Here is a 23,440-nt window from a genome sequence, read left to right on the forward strand (position 1 = left end):
AGTGACTGTAGTTTCAGTGCCCATGTCAATTTAACCGTCTACAAGGCTAATGCAAGCCTTCAGAAACTTACCAAAATGAGGCATTTTGGGTGTGACACTGAAAGTCTTCTCCATGCCTACATATGTTAAGTTCGCCCGTTGCTCGAATACCCGTGCAAGGTGTCGGGTCCATCTTCTATCCGCAAAGCGTATCTATTACGCGACATAGAGTCCGTCCAGAAAAGAGCAAGGATTATACTCCGAAACCACGACATACCCTATGATCAAGCCCTCGCTAAGTTACATTTATCTCCGCTTAAAGTCCAGCTTGAACACCTTATTCAGCAATTTGGAAAATCCGTCCTGGCCTATAAGAGCCACCGATCACCACTACCCAAACCAGCCCCTCCCAATAGTCGAGCTCGTTTACAAAATAAACCTCTACCCCCTAAAGTACGAACTAATCGTTACGCCAACTCATTTGTGCCTTTTTTCACATCAATTTTCAATGCAGAGTTGTATTGTGTGATTTTTGTATAAATGTACGATTTTGTAAAAAAACTGAATTAAGCTATGCTACGATAATTTTTAAATATACCGGTCTCTATCTCTCTTAATGAATTTTGATATTTAGAAGGACCTCGTGACTCAGAGCTCTTATTCTAAATCCCGACCGGTATTAAGCCTCTGATTTTCCTTGTAAACCAATTTATTAATTCTTAGAATTTTGTTAGAGCTCATGCAATATAAACTCTTGGCTCTTCCGGCCTCGTCAAAAGTACGATATGAGCTCTTAGCTAATGTTATGAATAGGTCTTACCATGTTAAAGTGAATATTTAGCGTTAATTGTGTGGTTTGGTTTATAAAAATGTTGAATGTATATGCTTCAACCGTGAATATCTTGGGTTTCAAATTAGAAGTTATTTTTAAAAATCAATGAACTTGAATTCATTTTACTCCTGTGAATTATTCGATGCTAGGGAATTGTGCTTCGAACTCCAACCGACGCATGTAGTTTTTAAATTACGTGGAGAGCATCTTAGATTTGGGAAGCTTCAGTTACGTCACTCCATAATGGCCTAAACACAAACTATCAATTCTTGAGATGCATCAAAGGAAGAATGAAAAAGATATATTAAACCAAGTAAGAGGACACAGCACAACTAAATTTCAAAAGTCGAACATAATGCCGACTAAGATGAACCGGAATAGAGTTTCAAATAAGATTCAGAATCGCATATTATAAACTCATATAAACTAATACTAACTAAATTTCAAATCGCTTACAAACAATATACCCTTGACAAAATGACAAACAAGAGACGCTATTTAGGAGAGGGGGCATTAACGATTGTCGACATTTTTCATTTCTGCAGAAGGGAATTCAGTCTTAAATCTTTTAAATAAATCACAGACGTATTTATAATCACTAGCGACAAAACAAAACAATTACATCATCTTTTAAAAATATCATTTCACCGGATCATACAATTAAGGCAATAAGGGACGCCTGTTTTATCTGCGGCAAGTCTCTTGTGTACATACAGTTATGGTGTATGGCAGGAATGTAGGCCAAAGTTGTGGAAAATTGAGGAGGCAACAAACCTAGTTCAAAAGGCCTCATGATTTAAAACAAACTCCCATAATTTACTTGTTTTGCTGTTTTCGGGAGAGAGATACTCTCATTTGTCCAACGGCTATGCTAATGGCCTACCATATCCACCGCCTCTGAATAGGTCAACAATTTATGAGATTAAAACAACCTTAACCGTCGGAAAGTTTTCCAATGTTCTTCCAAATGTTCCTAAAGAATAAAAAATATATGACAAATGTATATGACGTGGGTAGGTACATATCCAGGGGGGTCTTTGAGTTCACTTCATCCTGAAAAGCTTACAATTTGTTCAGTAGTATTATATATTTCGCTTCTACCCCAAACAAAGGCGGTTCTGGGAGGGAGAGGACACTTGCATCGAGCACAAAAATTTTTTGGGGTGCAAATTTTAAAATAAATAATGCAATTGAAATTTATTTTTAGTTAAAAAAAAGTAGATGGCATAGTTGACATAGTTGGCAAATTGAATCCGAAATTTTCAGTTTTTCGTATGTTCATCGCCATTTCTTGAAAATAAAAGTAAGTAGACAAAATATGTTGTTAATAAGTTCAAATTTTGTTAGAATTAAATGTAAAAAATTTTCGGCAGTAGGGGGGGGGGGCTAATCAAGATTTTGCCCTGGGCGCAAGGGAGGCCGGAACCATCACTGCCCTAAAGAAAAAAAAACTACAGACAAACGTGATGACGGAATAAATGGTGAATATAATAGTTTTCATAGGTCAGAAATGTTCTATTCTTAGGTCTAAATTTTGGCACTGCTTGAGCCATTAATTTTTTTTTCAGCATTCATTTTTCCTCGTAACACCTTATACAATGAGTCTCCAAGAGTGGAATACAGAAACCCGAGACGTTTTAGATTTCCTATGGAAAGGTTGTGCTACATTGACTGTATTAATGCCTCTTCTCTCTTCTGAGATGACCTCACAGATAGAATAAAACAATTTAACATGATTTGTATTGTGAAACCTTATTGTGATACTTAGTTCGACCAGAGATAAAAGATGGCAGAGTACTAGGAGGTTCAGGGAGGTCATCTAGGAGCAGAGAAAAAATAGAACATGCACTTGAAAGAATATAAATTACAAAATGATTATAAAGATTAGATTATTTACTTCAAATTTCAAGACCCTAAAATCTTCTGCACCCAGGGTATTACACGATATAGAAACCCAAGATGGTTCAGATTTTCCATGGGGAGGATGTGCATGATTGGCTATATCGATATTCATTCCTCGTTTGAAACTTTCACCCACAGGGACGGACGTCAGTATTTAACGAAATCATGGGATAAACACAATATGGTATCTGCCTGTGGTCTTTCAAAGAGAAAAATTAAAATTGAAAAGACAAGAGTTGACAAAATTTCAGAACTTGAAAAGGGAAAAATTAAAACTAAGTAAATGCTTTGTTTCGATGTTTATTATTTGGCTTATAAAATTACTTAAAAGAACATAGTATTATGAGGTTAAAAAAACTAAATTACAGGTGTTTTAGTTCATAAAAATACCTCGCTTTTGAGGTGTATTATTACCCAATAGAAAAAAATGGAGGGAGATCTCTTAAAACGACATAATTTGGGTTTTTACTATTTTAGGGTATTTGCTCCTGAATTACCCCTCCCACACCTCTGTTTGCCCCTCCCCCAGCTGAAATTTAGTTTCATCGAAAACTATGTCAAAACTAAGATAAACCTGCATAATTGAAGCATCAAGAGATAAGTTTTTAGAGTACATATTCACCTTTGTAGTATTGTAAAGTGCCCTTTATAGTTCTAAATAGAACCTTTATGCACCAAATGGCTTATTTTTGACTTTTTACCGTCATTTTCACTTGATACTGGAAAACTGGCTCCAGATTTGCCCCCCCCCCAAGATTTTGACATCACCCAACAGTGTCTTATCGCAATAATTATCTCATACAAAATTTACAACATTTGGGCAGAACTTGTGTAAAAAAAAAAAAAAACTATTACAACTAGCAAAATATCAAGTTTTGGATGGCACTTCAGATACGAGTCAGTGACGAAGGCGCCTGTTCCTCCTAGATATTTCGCCCCCCCCACTCCCTATTTTGAAAATACACTATAGCCTATCTTTATGGGGATATTTTAATTGAAAAAAGCCTTTTTGGTATTTTCATTAAAAATAACAACGAAGAATTTACCACCCCAAAGATAAGACAAAATATGTTTGGCCCACGCCCCTAAATTTCCGTAGAGTGACACCACTGACTTGTATTTTCAAGGACAACTTGGATGGTTTTACTCACTGACCCCTGTAAAGAAAATTACATTAAACTACACTACTTCCGGTTATAAAATTGCTTAAAAAGGCATAAAGATCTCTTCCTTTTCCATAAATGGCACAGTAAAATAAAGTAAAAAAAAGAGGAAAAAATGAAGACTGAACAGCCTTAGGATTTTACAAGGAGGCGTTAGAACCGTCTTTTAGCGGTTTAAAAAAAAGAATAAAAATTCTTCTTATTAGCAATACAACGAATTTCGAGGATTATACGTATATATATATATATATATATATATATATATATATATATATATATATATATATATATATATATATATATATATATATATATATATATATTTACTGCGAATATATGGATACAAAATTGGAAAATAGGAACATTTTACATCTTTATCCATCTACTGAGTTATATTTGCTTTGCCTTTTTTTTTAGATTTAAAGGGTTAAAAAACTGCAAAATATCCAAAAGTTATATTTTAAACGGTTTCAGATCAATCTTGTCCTTTTTATGTAAGTTACAGTTGTAAGTGCAACTTAAGTACAACTAAATCTTGAATAATTAAAATGTGATAAGTATTAAAGCTGTTTTTTAAACATTTATCAATAAAATAGAAGAGCATAGTTTCTGTATAAATATGCTCCCTAAAAGGACAGAACAAACCAGTCCAACCGAAAGATACTACGCAACTCATTCTTTCTTGAGATTTTCAAAGCAGATCAAAGTGTTTATTTCGTTTTCAAGAGTCATGTTGGACCGATGCCGTGGAATTCTTGTGGCTCGTGGAATTTCGTGGACTGATCTCGTTTTCGAGAAATTAACAACACTAGCAGATTAGTTCCCTGTTTTTATCAGCAATTGCAAATTTTAACGTTTTATGAAAGCAGATAATGAATAATCTTCTTATTTCAAAACACCATACAGTAATCAGACACATGCACATATTTTATCAAGGGGGAGGATAATAAAGTAATTTTGTTTAATAATTTTAATGAGAATTCCAAAAATATTCAGAAAAAACTAGGATTTCAAAGAGAAGGCCTAACCCCTCTCACTCGCCTGCATATATTCCTGATAATATCTGTAAATCATACTCTTTTGATGATGCCGATATAGAATCCTTGAAATTCTTTAGTTAAGAAAATGAAACTTATGTGAAATTTGTTATGTTTAACATCTTTATTTGAATAATGTTTAGTTTTAGCATTTAACATTATTTTTTACGTACGCCGTTGGAAAAGTCTTTACATAGAAGAAAGTTCATTTTCTTTCTGGAAAGAGCCACTTTATTTTTTACATAAATACTCCCTCTCGGATCCCATAAAAAAATTGTCCAAAAGAGGCAATAGAGAGGAGAAAATTTCAATTAATTGTATGATTAACTAAATTGATTAATTAATTAACCGACATGGCAGGGCAAGTCCGAAATATGATTAAACTAAAACGCTTCATAAAATATATTACAGTTAACTGCCAGGGTCGGTGCAAAAATTCAGAACAGGATCAGGACAGGGGTGGGTGGGTACACAGACAGAAGTGGGCATGTGGCCCGTTTCCCCAAATCCCAAATTTTGCTGCATTTATGTGTAGTTTTTATTCATCTTATCACATTGATTTTCTTATTATCCCCCCCACAAAAAATTCCTGGTACGTGCCTGACTAGTTCGAAACAAAAAAAAGTATAAAAAAGTAAACGATCTAACAACAAACTGGTGGGACAATTAAACTAAAAGTGACCACAGATAATCGAGTCTACTGCAGAATCCTTTCACCTGCTCCAACCCATTTTGCAATAGTCGAACATTTTCATTATCTTTGACAAAATCAAGCAAACACTGTAGAGACAGTTTCTCAACACCTTCAGGATTCATTCCTATACCTAATCGAGGCAAAAAATTTACAAGAAATGTGAAGAATTCAACAGCACTTAATTCCGCATGCGGTTGTCTAAGGAACATTTCAACTTGTTGCTGAAGTTTTCTAGTCTTGTGTGTAATGGACGGAATTAGCTCCCTCATATCCGATATAGTCACTGGGACAGAGAGTTTTTCATATCCATCGCATGCAACTCCAAGAGTTTCAGAAAAAGAACCACAAATTTTGTGAATAGTTGCCCAAACTGCTTGAAAAAGGCACAAAATTGATGCACTTGTTTTGTCTTCTGTTTTATTTTGCATTTTAAATTCACTGTAATAACTTTCAATCAATGAAATAGCGTCATCTATTGTCATTCGAAGGTCGTATTTGGGTTTGCTTTCTTCCAAAAATCTTAGCAAATTTTTCACAAAGATATCAACTTGAGCCAAGCTGATATTACTACCTTTCGCCTTTAGAAGTAGTTCCTTGCATGTCTTCAGATCAGAATCACGTCCTCGAGGATAAATTTCACCAAACACAGCTATCCAATGTTTCAAATAAACCTGAAACACTTGACATAAATCAGAAAACGGTGGCTTAATGCATATTATTTTTGGCCACAATTCTTCGAAAAGCGTCTCAAATCTTTTTTCGATCATTTGACTACAAACACAGATCATCGCTTCTTCAATCATTGAAAGGAGTCTTCTCGGTGTCATTATTAGTTGCACATCAGGCTTGGGCAGAGCAAAGTCGATTATTTGTTGGGCAATATCATTCCTTGAAAAGGCTTTCATTGAATGACCCATAGCTTTGGTCAAAAGCATATTATCATTAGAGAGTAGAGCCACATCAAATCCTCTTTGCTTCATATGAAGACAACATTTCAGAATTTTATCATCATTAACATTGGAATCAAATAAACTTTCGGCCTCTTTTGCATCTTGTGTTGTTTGAATAACCAGCCCTATCTCTTTGTTTTCCAACACCCTCTGTATATATTTTCCAGCCTTACGGGCAACAATTTCAAGTTCGGGATTTGACTTTAAGCAATCAAGCTCGTGAACAACAATCCACGGTATTAACAAAATCATATTCACCACATTTCTCTCAGCCATCTCTCGAAGTTTCACTAGAATTGACAGATGACTCAGCCACATATTAGTGTCAACAACAATAACAAGCTGATTTTCAGCAATGATATAATTGTTGACAACCATCTGGACACTGGACTCTTGGCAATTTGATGCTTGTCTAATATTAAGGATCGACTTGGTAACTACCTCTTCGGGTATGGGATCCCAGTCCATTTCATCATCACTATCCACAGCTTTTGCATACTGAGCGAAGAGGTTGTTCTGTGAACCCCTAGACAATCTTCTTAAATTTAATTCAGATGAAGGACGCCGATCCATGCTCATCAATGATGATCTACTAGGAGATGATGAAACACAAGTAGACATCTGATTTTTGAACGATGCATTGGGGTATTCAATTCTAATTTCTGAAGAACAACGCCTCTCTGCTTTGACCTCGTCAGCAGCACTGGTATGATGAACTGGTTTGACAATCTGCTCGCCTGTTTTATGAGCTTGTCTGCCAACACTAGTACCAGGTATATTTCTATCTGTATTTGGCTTTTCCCTTTGGTTAGTTTCAAACCTTTTAAAATTATTCCTAGCTTCAGATTTTGGTTTAATAAATCTAGATGCCGTTGGCCTATTTTTATTTATAGTCACTGTGTTATTTTTTGTAAGGTTTACAACATTATTTTTTGTCTCAGCACACTCTGAGTAGATTTTCTTTTTAGGTGGAGCAGGACAAGCTATAGCAGGTCGTATTTCTGGAAGTCTAACTGGGATTTTAGAAGAATTCATAGAGACAGATGGATTTGTTTGAATCGTCTTCCTTACGGCTTTCACTACACGCCTATTATTAGCGGCCGAGAGACTCACAATGATTTTCTCAGGTTCATTATTGTTTGTATTTGCGTCAACTGATCGCTTTCGATTTTCGTCGTTCTTAAGATTAACCACTATTTTTTCCCTATGGTTGTTTTCATTCGCAGCTGTCTCAATCAGACGTCTAGTATCACTGTCAGTTGAAGGTTCACCTGTTCGTATATTCGGAGGATCCCATGAAGATTGACCAGTGACACTGTTGAAATAATAATATACACCTGGCTTTCTTCTCGATTCTACCTTTATCCAATCTGGCAGAAGATCCATCTGAAATAAAGATAATTATATCAAATTTTTGGGATACAAAATGTTTACAACGGAAACTATACATTTTAGTTTGGGTATTGAAAATGGGTCTAGGCACTTACCCCTCCCCCTCGCAGAAAATTCACCCCACACATAAAACTGAGCAGCCAAAGAAAAAGTACAAAATAGGTACTTCAAAATGTCGATCAGATCTCCTAAGGGGTAACAAAAAGACCAGATATGAAAAACTATTTTAGGACAGGGACTGGTTGGTCTCCAATCTCTTCCGACTTATAAAAAAGGACTAGAAATCTCAAGTTCTGATTGAATGAGCATCCTCCAAAGTTCTACCACCATGAGGCGGAGGTGGGGATGATGAAGAGGCATTACCCTCCTATACGGAATAAATTCTGCTCGTTTTTGAGTTTAATGTTAAACTTCCCCCTCCCCCCAAAAAAAATAACCCCACCAAGCAAAAGTCCTGGAGACAGCCTTGGGATTATATGTCAACTTCAACCTCCACTATCCCCTAGTATCTCCCTTACAACTAATTCTGTATTGACCAAAATTAAAGAAAACTTACAATAAGTTCCCCCAGGGACAATCATATCAAACCAAGGGTCTTAGAAGCTTGGGAGAGGGCTCATTCGAACCAGAATTAAAAGTTTAAGCGCTTTTTAAGTGACCAAACAGAATGGCGGGCAGCTATCCCTCTTCCAACGCCCCTTTTCTCTCGAAAGATATACAAATAAAACTCTGGGATAGCCATTTGGTTCATCGTAATTCAAAGGTCCAATAACTTTTTTTTGATATCTGGTCTTTTTGTTACCCCTTAAGACCTCTGATCGATATTTAGAGGTACCTATTTTATACTTTCTTTTTGGCTGCTCAATTTTGCGTGCGGGGAATTTTCTGAGGGAGGGGTGTTTTCCACGGGAAGGGGAGGCTAAACACTGAACGGGAAGGGTAAAAACGAAAAAACACAGTTAGATTGAACGTAAATGGACCACCTATTCAGGGTGTTCCAGCAACAGTAAAGGTTACAACTGTTATTTTCAAGAAAGTGAAGAGGAAACAAAAAAACACAGTTAGACCGAGCTTAAATAGAGCACCTCTTCAGAGTGTTAGTAGATATTCCAGGTTAAAATTCTATTCAGTAATCCTTTAATATGGGATTTAAAAACTGTTTTTTTTTTTCAAAAAGATGTCAGTTACAACCTTTGGAGAAAAAAAAAGCAACAATCTACTAAAACAATTAGGAACTGTTTCCAAATTAGAAATTCCAGTATTTTCTGGATAGAATATAATCCTTCCTTACTATTAAATTCTTTACACTTCTAGGCGTTGCCTATTAAAATTTAAAAACTAGATCCCTTGAAGGGATGGCACAAACACCACCAAGTCAGGTCTTACCCTCCTCTCTGAAAAAGCTCAACATAAAATACTTTCCAACTAAAAAAAAATAACAACAAAAAGACAAAGCTAAGCCAGACAGTGGTTGTTCTAGCTTGTTGTTCGCCCGGGGTGAAATCTTGATAAGACCCCCCCCCTATTTTTCAAAAATGTTCAGGTCAAGTTTTCATTTATTAAACAAAACTTTTCATATATCATCAAAATTGTTCATTCATTTAAATCTTACTTTTCTTACTTTATAAGGGAAACCGATATGGAAAAAAAAGAAGAAAATCTCGGATTCAATATGCTTGTACTAGCTGTCAGCTGCGCACTCTAATTTATTTTGCTCAGAATAAAATTTAAAAAAATTACAAAATAATTATAAATATTATTTGAATCATTTGAAATTTTGCGCCCCTATAATTAAGTCCCCTCCCCTAAAACCTCCATTGAAACCTGGCTAAGTAGGGCACTTGAATAGGGCACAAGAATAGAGTCGACGCCCATCTCTCGCGGCAACCAAAACAGATAAAAGACACAAATATCAAAATAGCAAACTTGATATTACAATATAAATATATATAAACAAAACGAAAATTATAAATGCATGCAAAATATAGTATTTTTGTCTAACAGACTATGGTCGGAATATTTTTTCACCTTTCATTTGTTAGCAAACAATGTTCTGTAAAAGTTTTTTGTTAGGACGGCGGAAACAGAATGTTTAGCAAATAAAAGTTCTTAGAACTTTGTTATTCCAAAAGTCATTACAGATCGAGGAAAAAAGAAGTAATTTTAGAAAAAAATAAAAAAAAGAATTCCTAAAGAAAAAAAAACAGTTTGCAGAAACGTGATAATTGGGCGGGAAATTAAAAACGAAATACAAGTTCTGAAAAAAGGCTTGAAAATTTCAGAGATTGTTTGTGAGCAAAAACATAGTATCTTTTTGATGGGAGGTTTGAGGAAAAGACACTCACTTATTTGGGATGATCTGTGTTTGTTTTAAGGTCGACTTCATTGCTCATTATAATTTCTGTCTGTTTAGGCCTTGTTTTTTTCAATTATGATGATATAAATATATTGCAAATGTAGTATTATAAGCTAATTTATGTCTAAATAAAAATAGAAATTGCTTTTTACTCTTTTTGGAAAGAAAAATTGTGTTTTTTTTTATTTAACTTCAAGGAACAGTGACTGATATTTACAATTGGTGTTTAAAAAATTAAATATGCCAAACATAAACACTAGGAGCCAAGAATATCAAAATATCAGTGATGCAGTGTTGATTGATACTAAATCCCCATAAATTTGGTGCGCTTTTATATCCAGAAGTGTAAAATAATCCACTTTGGGGAAAAACAGGTGTAGCAGCATTACATTACTTCAGCAGATACATCTTAACATCTCCTTTTCGCAAGAAATACTGAAAAGTATATTAAAGTCTGAGCTGAAAATACAGCCATCCTCTTGGAAAACTGCAGCAAGGGCCAAGCAAACACTGAATGTAATAAAATAGACCTTTAGTAGCAGGTCACCTGGTATTATGGACACGCTTTTCAAAGACTAAATCTACCCAGACATGGAGTTTGTTGTGTGCATTGCCACCTGTCTCAACAAGGGAGGCCAGTAGGTACTGGGACCTGTAAAAAGATTTACCAACAAGAGCATAAAAGACGTGAAATATAGTCATTACCTGTTGCATCTTGAGAGAATCAAGCTTCCCATCCTGCACTGAAGAAGGAAAAGGGAGATATTATTTTAGCCTAAACGCTATTTCTAGAGAATTCTCCTTTCAGTTAGATAATTTTTCCAGAACAAGAGGCCACCCAATCAAGCTATTTCAAAGAAGAGCAATAACTCAGTTGAGAAATAACCATGGGCATAGGGAGCATCTTGTCTTGAGGGGGGGGGCAGCCGATTCTTTGATGGAGGGGGAGCTGCAGTTATCTTGGCAGTTAACAAAACATCACATCACCAGTAAGTTCTATCTCCCTTTTCGAAATCTTTATTCAGCCATAAACACCAAAATTCAAAAATCATAGATCATCAATTAGCTTCAGCATTAATCATCTTGGATTATTATGCTCTTATTATCTTCTTGCAACACTACAATATAATAAACCTAATATCACACTTCCAATTTCCAGAAAACATAAAGTCCATAAAAGGGATTTGAAACAAATCCCATTATGGTTAGATATCAAATATGCTTAGCTTTCAAAGCCTGTTGTCTATGCAATCCTTTAATCCCAAGAACCAAAAAGACATAGTGACTCATTGATAATGTCTCAGGTTAAGTCTTTACCCAGAATTCATTTCTGAAAGTGTTATTCACCTAACTCAACTATTTTCCAAGATAACAAGAAGTTCCTAAACTACAATTTTTCCCATATTTTCATGATAGTATGAGTCCCATCCAAAATAAATTCTTGGGCTATGACAAGCCAAGTTGGACCATTCACACTTTAAATAATGCATGGCTCTAAAGTCTTTGCAGAATTTTTGTCATTTTTAGAAAATATTATGAAACAGCTGATTTGGTTGTTGTTGCTTTATCACTTTACTGCATACTTACTTTGTTATATCTGAGAAGAATGGTTGCACTAAAAAGCTTATGACTTCTTTTATTAAATTTGAGTTTCCACTTTGTACTTTTACAGTTGTTAATTTGACTTAGATCTACTTTCTCTTAAATGGTTGGGAATGCTGGGAAGATTACTGGAAGATGGGGGAAAGTCACAGACAGAGATAATAGATATCATACTGGTGTATATTTTTCACCCAGGGAATTTTTCTTTGATTTTTGTTTTACTATGTTAGCACTTTTTCTATCATTATTTCGTAAAGAATGCAACTGTAGCCCACTAGCCCTGTAGATTATAAAGATCCTTTTTTTCACATTTTCATTGAAAAATGGATTTTTTTGGCATTTTCGGTGAAGAAAAATAAAAAAACAACAACAACAACAACAAGGTTGCATTCCTTTAGGTCTTGAAGTTTTTTTTGTCCCCTATAACTCCCACCAGTTTTTTAGCATTGATGAATTTTGCAAGTAAAGTTTAGGATATAGCTTATCCTCTCTCAAATAGGCTTGACATCAAACACATTTTAAATTTTTAGGCTAATTCATGAGCTCTTAGAATAAAAAAATTGGTTTATCGATTTTTAAACACAAAAATGGGATGGAAACAGGAGCTTGAGGAGAACTTCTAAGGATCTCATTTAGCCTGTACATCCATTTACAGTATCATAAAAATAATACTGGAGATATTCTATACATCTATGCTAATGTTGAAAATTATTCTTACATTTGCAGATATGAATGGTGTGAGTATCTAAAGAAATGAGTCAAGTTGTCAATTGTCAAAGGCAAAAAAAGCCCATATGGTTATATACCAAAATCTAGACACCAATTTTAACTCAAATACTACTGAAATTTTATCTGATATTTAGCAAATACTCTCTGAATTTAAAATAGGAGACAGTATCTGTACCTGGGACAATTTTTTTGTTTGCCTCCAACTTCCTCATGTTTTGTGATGAGACCAAAAAAATATATCAGCATCTTTGTGCATTAACTAACAAAGTTATCCCCAAGGTTTGAAACTGGGAGCTCATTCGGTTTTTAAGGAAAGGAATTAATTTCATAGCCCCCATTTTGTCCCAAGTACGGAATTGGGCTCTATAGATGGGACAAGTGGTAACTATACTTAGGACAGACCCTAAAATGCCTTTATAGAATAGAATATGATTTATTGGCTAAAATAGCACACAAGCTAGCATAAGCACATCAGAACAATTACAATTACAATGATAATATAAATGTTAAGGGATAAACATAGTTACAAAGTTAAATCAATTATTAAAATGCAAAACAAACTAGACCTACGTTGCCTGGGCAACGTGAAGTGTTGCGGCAACCTTTGTCCGGCTTTGCCGATTAAAGTGTTGCGAGAGCAACACTTTGGTTTTGTTTCTTCGCTATCGGTTAAATGCTGAAGTTGTCAGCCTATCGAAGCTTTTAAAACAGTATGTTCAAAGAAGAACGCAATCAGTAATCACATGATCACACCCCAGCGTTGAAAAAACAACAACAAAAGAATATTGAAAGAAAGGACTAAATTGACTTTGCAGCCAGTTGAACATTATCTTTTTCAATCGTAGACATCGTAACGGATGAAAACTAGGAACAATATCTTGTATAATCTAGTTGGTATTAATTATAAAACTATCCGGAGCTTTTCAGGATCAAAATACCATAGATGACATTCTATTAATTATTACGAAACTACCTCATTGTTTTGTATTATCGTTTGTACCCGTTGCGTAACATCTTAATTCTAGGTTACAGTGATTGATAGACCATCGATATGAACTTTCTTACCGACAGATTTACAGGGATCGAATACAATGTGCACCAATTTGGACAAATTTCTAGCCTAAAGTGAACCGATTTTTACTTACAAGTCCCTCTCCCGAGATAGACATCAAGTTCAACCGGAAACAAATAATGGGTACACCAACAAGCAAAAGTTGCAAACTCCTCATCTCTGAAAATGATTGTAACCTAACAGCCGATTATTACTTACTAGGCCCCTAAATGTCACTTTGCAGCCGGTTGAACTTTATCCTTTTCAATCGTAGACATCGTGACGGATGGAAACTTGGAACATTATCTTATGTAATCTAGTTGGTATTATAAAGCTATCTGTAACTTTTCAGGATCAAAATACCATCAGGGACCCATAAATTTCCTGCAATGACTAGCCATCCAGGATCGCTTATTATTGGATGGCGAGTCATTACAGGAAATTTATGGGTCCCTGATTCCATAGATGTGTACCAATTTGCACAAATTTGTAGCCCCTCGTGAGCCTCCTCTAGCAACCGATTCTTACTTACAAGTCCCTCTCCCGGGATATACATCCAAGTTCACTGGAAACAAATAATGGGTACACCAACTAGCAAAAGTTCCAAACCCCTTGTCGCTGAAGTCATTGTAGCCTAACAGCCGATTATTACTTACAACTCCCCTACATGTCTTACAATCGGGAACCAAGTTGTTCTTACCATCAATTACACCAGAAACAGATAATAGGTACACTAATCAGCAAAAGTTGCAAACCCCTCATTGCCAAAGACGATTATAAGCTAATAATCGACTGTTGCTTGGAAGTCCCCTACATATCTTACAATTGGTATCGGCCTATTTTTGGTTCAAGTGTGTACCTTACCACTGAAGTTGTCAACCCCTTGAAACTTTCAAACTGGTGTATGTCATGAAGGAATTTTTGTAACAAAAAATGGATGACATATACTTTGATCAGCTCATCAAGGTCTATCGATTGTCATTGAAAAAAAATTCTATCTGTCTTAGTTGAAAAGTTGACTTTTTTGCCGGAGGCCAACTTTCTAACACCACCACTTAGAAAGGAGCAAAGGATAAGCTCTAATTTCTTTAGCAATGAGAGAACTTTTAAAGTTTAAGAGGTATATCTGATACCATATCTCTATTGCAATCCCAAGTAGAAAAAAAAGAATGGTAAAGTCAGCTGAAATCACGAACAGAAATGGCTAGAAACAATAGATGGCAGCACTTTCGGACCCGTGGGAAAATCGCACTTTTTTGTTTCTGTAAATTTTTCTATTTATCACTCAAAGAAGATATATTGGCTGTGGGGCCGGGGAACTAACGCATATATTTAACACTTATAGATTTTAGTCCATCTTCAATTTGAAACTGGTGCCTGCCTGCTTGCCTGCTAGAACGGAGCTTTCCACTCGAAAGCAGAAACATGGTTTGATGAAACGAAAGCTTGGCTGCACAACTTCAGATACTCCTCTCTGACATAGGCTATATAACTCCACTTCACTTCGCACACCATAGGCTCTGGCTCGAGGACAAGCAAAAACCATCCTTTTTGGCCCCAGGCAAGAGTTCTACGGAGCTTTCCAAAATGTAATGTCATATTCATCAATCCGGCCTGAGGTCCACACTTTCCGTAAAAACCGCACAGGTTAGACCCTTACCAGTTTCCAGGAATAAGCTGAGATCGGCGGCATAGGAAAAAAAAAAAACAAAAAAAACCGGGACAAAATTAAGTGTTGCTCTCGCAACACAAATAGGGAATGAAAGAGTTTTTGTACCTCATAGTTACCAATACTTGGGACAGTCCCAAGTATCAATACTTGGGACAGTCCCAAGTATGGAATGAAATATTGTCACAGAAACAAATTCAATTTTAATCTAAAATGGTAAGAAGAGCACTTCAGATCCACCAATTCTTTTTCCCAGGGAACTGATGAATAAGCAAGCAAAAGTAAATGGCCACTTCAAAACCTATGTCTCTCTAAACATTTCAAGAAGTTCACAAAGAATATTTTTGAGAGTGAACCCAGAATTGAGGTCCCATCAACTTTATGACAAAATGGTGATTTTGAATTTTAAACTTCTGCAGAAGTCACCTAATGCAAAGATATTGTTGAGCAATTTCTTTGTGATTTTTTTTTTTTTGCGAGATGACAAGGGTGTCTTTTCAGGCCTGTCCCAAGTACAGATATTCTCTTCTAAATTTATGTCTAATACAAAAGCTAAAACTGTTTGCTATTTAAACTTTCTTATGTTTTCCAAAATAATTTACTTTTAGGCTATGGCTCAGAAAAGATTGAAAACTTGTCCATTTTACAAAAAACTTTTCAAAAATGTTAATTTGACAAGCTCTTGAGCAAGTTGACCACAGTACAAATAAAGGCCTTCAAATATGTTTGTAGGCCTCCATCTGCATGCCTTCAAATAGTTTTGTATGCCTCTAACTCTATGGCTTCAATCCCAGTTATGACTAGTTATTTAGTTTGGGATGGGGGTCAGTGGCGAGACTCTGTAAGCTCAGCCAGAGTCAACCCAGCTCTAAATGGGTACCTGGAGAAATCTGGGGAAGGTAAGCAGGAAGGGTGTGTGAAAGCACAGGATGGTTGGTCCCCAGCCCCCCATTGCACTTCCTTGCTGAAGGGCCATGAAACAGAGATCAGCACCACCAGTTTGGACCTTAAGGGTCTAGTGCCATCTTAATTACTTACTTTACTTACTAACTCTATGCCTTCAACTGTTTTTTGTATACTTTAATCTCTATTTTTAAAGTTTGGGTTAAAGTGTAAACAATTCTGTTATTTATATAGGAACAAGATAGGCACATAATTTGATGCAATTGTTGCCCTTTTTGAACATAATAATCATTTCACTCGTAAATTCAACTTAAAACACTTAAATTAATGCATACTTTTAAACAACAACTAATCTGAAATTTTTTCTATCCCTGAAAGTTTCATTTTCCTAACCTAACCCCTTTCCAAGATAGCAAAAAGTGGCAAAACTAGGATTTTACCACTGGCCTATTTTCATTAGCTTCAAGAGTAAAATGTCATTTTGAAAATAAATCACAACCCTCCACATTGAACAAGAATTTTTTTTTGGGGGGGGGGCACTGATGTTTTTTTTATTTTTCATCTCAGCAGGGCATAGAAACATCATCATGAGTTGTTTAAGGAATAGTTTAAAAGCTGATTTTTACATAAAATTATTTTTTAACTAGCCTACTTTTTTAACTTCACATCATAGTCTAAAAACTATAGATAAAGTACTAAGTTACATTTCTGGGCTCAATTAAAAAATAGCTTTATAATATGCAATAAGTTTTTACTGACCAAATTAGCATATAAAATTTCAACTAGGCTATTTATTCTGAGCTTTCAATAATCATTTCAAATATTATTTTTGGTACACACCCAAAGATGAATTATAGCTTCCTTCCTAAAGCTCAGTAAAATAGTAAAAAGCTACTATATCATATCTAGTGCTTGACCTTGGATTCTTTCCACGTGAGCTTAATAGGAATAGCCATATTTACTACTTTTGAGTGTGTACATTCGACGCTAGGATTGCCAACTGCTGAGTTTTCAATAGAGTGCTGATGAAGGCAGAAAAAATTGGTTTTGCTACAAAAAATGTGTAAGTCACAGAATTTTGCAGCCCAAGAGTGTTGTGATCACTCTTCTATTTATTTTTGTTTAAAATTCTACTAAAACACAGGCTTAGAACGATTACCTTTCTTGAAAACCGGTGTAATGTTGGCTACTTTCCAGTCTGCTGGCAGCTCTCTAGAAGTAAGTGATGTCTGGAAAATTCCCCTAAGCGGTTCTGCTATGATAGCTGCAGTTTCTTTTAATAGCCTGGGGTGCAGGTTATCTGGTCCTGGCAATTTGTTAGTATCTAATTTCTGTAAGCGTCTGAAAACCTCTGTAAGCGATAGAGTGATGCTTTCCATTGGGGATTTTACAATATATTCAGGTGAAGAGATAGTATGATATTAGATAGTATACTAAGATTATAGATGTTATATTCTGATAGTATGGGCCGCATTCAAAATAAATTATTTGGCTATCACGAGTTGGACCATTTGCATTTTAAAATAATGAGAAGACCTAAAATCTATGAAATTTTTTTTTTTGTCAGTTTGAGAGTAGAATTTGAAACGGTTTATTTTGGTCGTTGCTTATTCATCATTTTACTGCATACTCACTTTTTTTGAGGGAATGGTGGCACCAAAAAGCTTTTGACTTCTTTTATTAAATTTGCGTTTCCAATTTACATATTTCTACTTGTTAGTTTGACTTAGATCCACTGCTTCTTAAATGGCTGGGAATGTTAGAAAGACCGATGGAAGACCAGGGAAGTCACAGGCAGAGATAATAAATATCAGACTGTTGCATGTTTTACGGCCTAATTATTTTTTGAATTGTTTCATCTCTTTAGAACTTTTCTATTATCATTTCATAAGAGAATGCAAAATAGGAATCTTGACTAAAAATTGGCAAAAAAGGGGAATTACCGGTCGTGTAGGAAAAGAGTGCAATGAGGCAAAAAAGAATACCAAAACTGTGAAAGTATGCAAGTTGGCAGCTCTGTTCAAGAATCATTTGAAATTGCTTCCCTTGGTCGCATATAGCTTCAGTACAAAAACAAGTAAAGGAATATGTCTTTGTTTCAAGCCAATTAGTTAAATTTGCGCCTCAATCATTTTTCCTTCCTGCGTTCAGTGTAGCTTATTGGAATTAATTATTGAGCATGCGTAACTATTAGGCTCTGGTGTATTTGGTTTGGGCAGCAAAACCAATCTTACGCTATTAATTTGAAAATCGGAATATTGCAGGTCTAGTGGTCTAATTTTTCAATTCTAAAAGTCTACGGTTCTAATATTGAACTAAAAATTAAAGTTGAAATAAAATAAAATATCTAAAACTTCGTAGCTCGATAGACACTTTCAGAAAATGTTTCAACAGTAGGATTTTTAACATATCCTGACAATGGTATGCGTGTAACTGAACCGTCGTTTAGCCCTCTGAACAACTGAATAACTGAACCGCCGAGCCCTCTCATTAAAACTTAATATTGCATCTACTTGAATAAGAGTGTCCTGGCTCACAATATTTCATAATGATTCTCTTCACCTGTGCAATTTTGAACAGGATACTTTACATATTATAGCTCTGATGGAGTTTCTATTTTATGGAATGCATGGATCTGAACATGTTATTAACTTCCTAATATCAGCAAACGCCAGGCATGCTATATCAAGAGTAGCTGCCAAAGCCCTTGCGATGTCATATCCACTCTTACCACCTTCTATCTAGGACCAAATCGCACAGTAAACTTTGCTGATGCAATAAATAATCATTTAAATTAACTGCAAATACTAGCTCGATGGTTCTGTGCCTCTTTTTCGGAGAAGATATCAGATTGGCGCGGCGGTCAGTTTTCCAACGCTGGATACTTTCTAGTATCTCGAAGTACATATAAGTAACTGTCGAGCCTACTTTACGGCCTTTTCCATCCTTCCCTTTGACCCTGTCTATTTACTTCTTTAGCTGTAAGTAAAATTCATCTGAGTCACCAGTATATCCCTCATTCGGTTCTACAGGGGCATATACTATTATGACTGATACCCTGAATTTCTTAGTCATAAAATGAGCGATTAATGTTCTATTATCAATACCCTCCCATCCTAAGCAAGACTTAGCAGCTTCCATATTCATCATGAACCCTACTCCATGTCTTACTCCATCCTTCCTGTGTCGTTTGCTGGGCTTTTCAACTATGATGAATCAAACGACTAACTGAAAAGTTTGATCGGATTTCATTGGGGAATAAGGGTGCGTCTGAGGAGGTCTAGTTACCCTCTAATCATTTTGAACAATTAAAAAGGTCACTAGACCTTTTGATTCGAATAAGTAAATAAATTCTAGTAAATAATAAATAAATCTAATAATAAATTTTAATAATAATAAATTTCTAATAAATAATAGTGAATAAATTCTATATCAACTAATTTCATGCTTTCTACCACTGAGATACGAGTTTCTGACAATCCTAATAAATCAAGTTCGATTTGTCTGAATTCATTAGTTAAAATACCCATACGATAATCATTTTTGAATGTCGTGACGTTTCAAGTTCCAGTTTTCATATTCTTTAAATCTTTGAAATTATTTTGGCCCTGGGAAAAGTAATGGTCCCGCGTATCAGCACTGGACGGGGACCAACACATCTTCCCAAGTCCACACTGAAGTGCTTAAGCCAGCGTAAAACCGGGCAGCAAGAAGTCCCTGGGACTTCCAGTATGAATAGAGACTTTGTGCAATCCTAGGCCCATCTTGGTCACAACATAGTTTTCAGCAGTTGCCAATGCTCTTCTATCAACAATAATCGAGAGGCTGCAGAGACAGTCTCAAGCTTATTACCTCCGACTCTTATTACCTCCGAAAATATTATGCTACAATGGGGGGGGGGGCAACCCATAGTAGATACATTAGCTAGGAAGAGGCTTTTCAGCCCGAAAAGCCCATCAAAATGGACAAAACTCAGAAGAATTATCTATTAGTCAGAATCCCCTGCAAAAGCTGTGTCGTTTACTAGGCTATAATTTCCTAGAGGAGTGCCACACCTCAAGTAGGGATGGAGTTGAACGCAAGATACCTAGTCTTGCTGGTACCCCGAAAGAGTCGAGGTAGCACTTTGCAGAGGCAGCTGATTATAAATCTGGGTCTTACGCCCTGCTGCAGTTACCCTCCCATAGAGGATCCTCCCACAATGGTGTTCTGCATCACCAAACAATTTAACCCATTACTGGGAGAAGTTTTGTAACTCGCGGGATGTGTGCACGCACCGGTGAGCTCTGTTGAGTGTACATTTGAGGGACCTTCTTCCTCCTTCACCTGTGTTTACGGCCCCGTATGAGGGTACCCTAGTTTTTATTATGAAATCCTAAGGACAAGGTCCCCTCTTGATCCCTGCCTCCTATACTCTACATAGGTCCCTGCTCTACATATCTGTGGGATGTTCCACTATCGCCACCTAGGGATACGCTGGGTGCCCCGGGGGAGGCCCCTACCTTTCTGCCTAGTTGGATAATATAACAAAACTAGGACAAAGTATCATCTACCTAGTTAGATGTTGATGCTACACCTAAGAGAAATAATTGTCTAGCTAGAGGCAATTATTTGTCTAGCATATTACCACCAAATGAATGAATGAATGAATGAACTTTATTACCCGTAAAGTATAAAAACACAAAGTACGGAGTATTATAAATAAACAAAAAAAAATACGATAAACAGCGAAGAAAAACAAAATTCAAACTAACAAAAGACAACATGGACTAATTAACCAGTATCAATATGGAAAAAAGGCTGCAGAGGGTCATAAACGTGAATAAAGTTGATAGTCTTTTTACATAAATCATCACTGGAAGTCCGAATCCGAGGAGGTACATCAATTAAACCAAATCGAGCAATTATTTTTTTGTTTTGGTGCCATCTAGGAAGCCGGAGGAGGAATTTGCAATATCTGAAATAAGCTGTACGTAGAGTATGTCGATCTTTCTTACGAAACAGATGAGCCATGCCTGATAAAAACAAAAGCACAGGGGCGCAATAAGCGTTATAAATCATGCACAAACCGTTGTGGTTATAACGGCATTTATTTGGAGATATTTTTCCGTAAGCGACGCGTAGGTTTTTCACGGCTTGATTCACTAGGGATGAATAGGTAGTGGAAAGTGTTGGGCCGAAACACAGACCAAGCCAACTAACTAAAGAAGAATATGGAAGAACTGCAGTCCTAGCAACGAATGGAGCGACCACATAAGGGCTATTAAAACAAATAAACTCGCATTTAGACGCATTAACTGACAGTCCAATCTTAGATAGTTCATTGGTTAATATAGTAAAATTAGAAAGCAATCCACGGCGAGTCCGGGCAACAAGAAGAACGTCATCTGCATATACAATAGAAGACAAACCAATATTACCGTAAAAAACAGAACTTCTAAGGGGACGCAGGCACGAGGCAAGCAAGCATTTAAATATACTAGGAGACAATACGGCACCTTGCCGAACTCCCTTATTAATTTTTACCGGGTCAGATATTTGGCCATTCCAGGTAACTTGAATTTTAGACTTTGAATACCAAGAAGACAATAAACTTAGTACGGAAGGATTAACACCTGAAGACGCAAGGGAAAATAGAGCCTGAGAGTGCACAATATTGTCGAAAGCTCCAGAAATATCAACAGTAAGACAGTATAAAGACATTTTAGTTTTTACGGCATCATTCATGAGTCGGCTTAAAACATGATGTGCATGGGAGCAGCCGAAACTTTTCCGAAAACCAAACTGAAAAGGTGTAAAATCACAATTCGACTCAATTTCTGGTAATAATAAATGTTCAAGCAACTTACTTAAGAAACACGATACTGTAATGGGGCGATAATTCACACATGACATGGGGTCCTTGCCTCGCTTTTGAATAGACGTTACACGGCCACAAAGGAAACTATCAGGAACAAGCGACTGTGCTAAGCAAAACTGGAATATTTGTAGATGGTTAAGTAGAGCAAGAGAATCATAAGCAAAAAATCGGTAAGAAAGGCCGTCACCATCAAGGCTATTTGAACACTTAATTTTTCTTAAAGCCCAGCGAATTTCAGATATTGCTACAGGCTGGACATGAGCCTGCAGGAGACGGTATGGTAAAAGCGGCTTAAGCAACTTATGATAAAAAGACTGAAGAAAACTATTAAATACACTGAACACACGCTTATAATGATCAACAAAATTAGCTAGCTGGAGACAAGATAGGGTAGATGGGGAACATTTCTCACTATTAATAACCTTATTCCAGGAGGCCTTATTGGTGGGGCCTGGCCATGCATTCAAGCGTGCTCTCTTCAAACAGGCCTTATATTCAAGTTTACACTTTTGTTTCACAGAGAAAACAGCTCCGGACGATGGTCGGTCACATGATATCCACATACGTAGCCAAAATTTGGCTTTTTGCTTAGCACCTTTTACTTCAGGATCAACGTTCCAATTAAGCTTTCTTGTACCAATCCTAACTTTATCCACAGGCACTGCAGCTTTGGAAGCTGATTTAAGACAATGAACAATTTGATAATAATAGCAATTTAGGTCAACTCTACTTGAAGGCGAGGAAACTGACGTTTGCAGCAGGTGATATGGCACTTTTATGGTCGACAGTAAAGCAGTTAGGGTAGCAAGGTATAGTGGGACATTAGCACGATCCCAGTTCAACTTCGTACGCCACTTCGGCTGAGCCGAAAGTGTTTTGCCAGATAGCTCACAGGACAAATTACAGCTAAGAATAAGGTGATTGCCATCAATCTTCTCTTCGTCCACCCTGACAATCGATGATATTAGGCTGGAACTGGAAGAGATCACGTGATCCAGGTTCGATTTTGAACAGCCTCTGTTATGAATATACGTGAATGGGAGGCTCTTAACTGCGACGTGATATATGCTAGGAAGTGATTCTAGCAAGAGGATTGATCTATCGGAGGTACCAAGAATGTCACAGTTAAGGTCACCAGCTAAAACCCAATTTAGGTCTTTCAAACGTAGACTTTCGAGCAGAGACTTTAAACTGCAGCAACATTTAGCGAAAGATGTGAACGATGCTATAGAACGTCGATCGCAAGGTAAGTAAACGTTTATAAAGGCGGTACTGTCACATTGAATCGCTAAGATGTTATCATCACAATGAATCACAGAGG

The 23,440-nt window shown here is 36.3% G+C and overlaps 1 protein-coding gene across 1 annotated transcript in view; it reads right to left on the reverse strand.

Moving 5' to 3' along the window:
• Window positions 1-5,375: 5,375 nt before the first annotated feature.
• The window catches only part of LOC136030010 (uncharacterized), a 32,502-nt gene continuing 14,437 nt past the window's right edge, over window positions 5,376-23,440 (reverse strand). The window contains exon 2 of the mRNA XM_065708628.1: window positions 5,376-7,943. Coding sequence (XP_065564700.1) covers window positions 5,580-7,943 — 2,364 coding nt within the window. The 3' untranslated portion in view covers window positions 5,376-5,579. The remainder of the gene's footprint in view (window positions 7,944-23,440) is intronic.

Source organism: Artemia franciscana, chromosome 8 (genome assembly GCF_032884065.1).
Source record: "Artemia franciscana chromosome 8, ASM3288406v1, whole genome shotgun sequence".
Lineage (NCBI taxonomy): Eukaryota > Metazoa > Arthropoda > Branchiopoda > Anostraca > Artemiidae > Artemia > Artemia franciscana.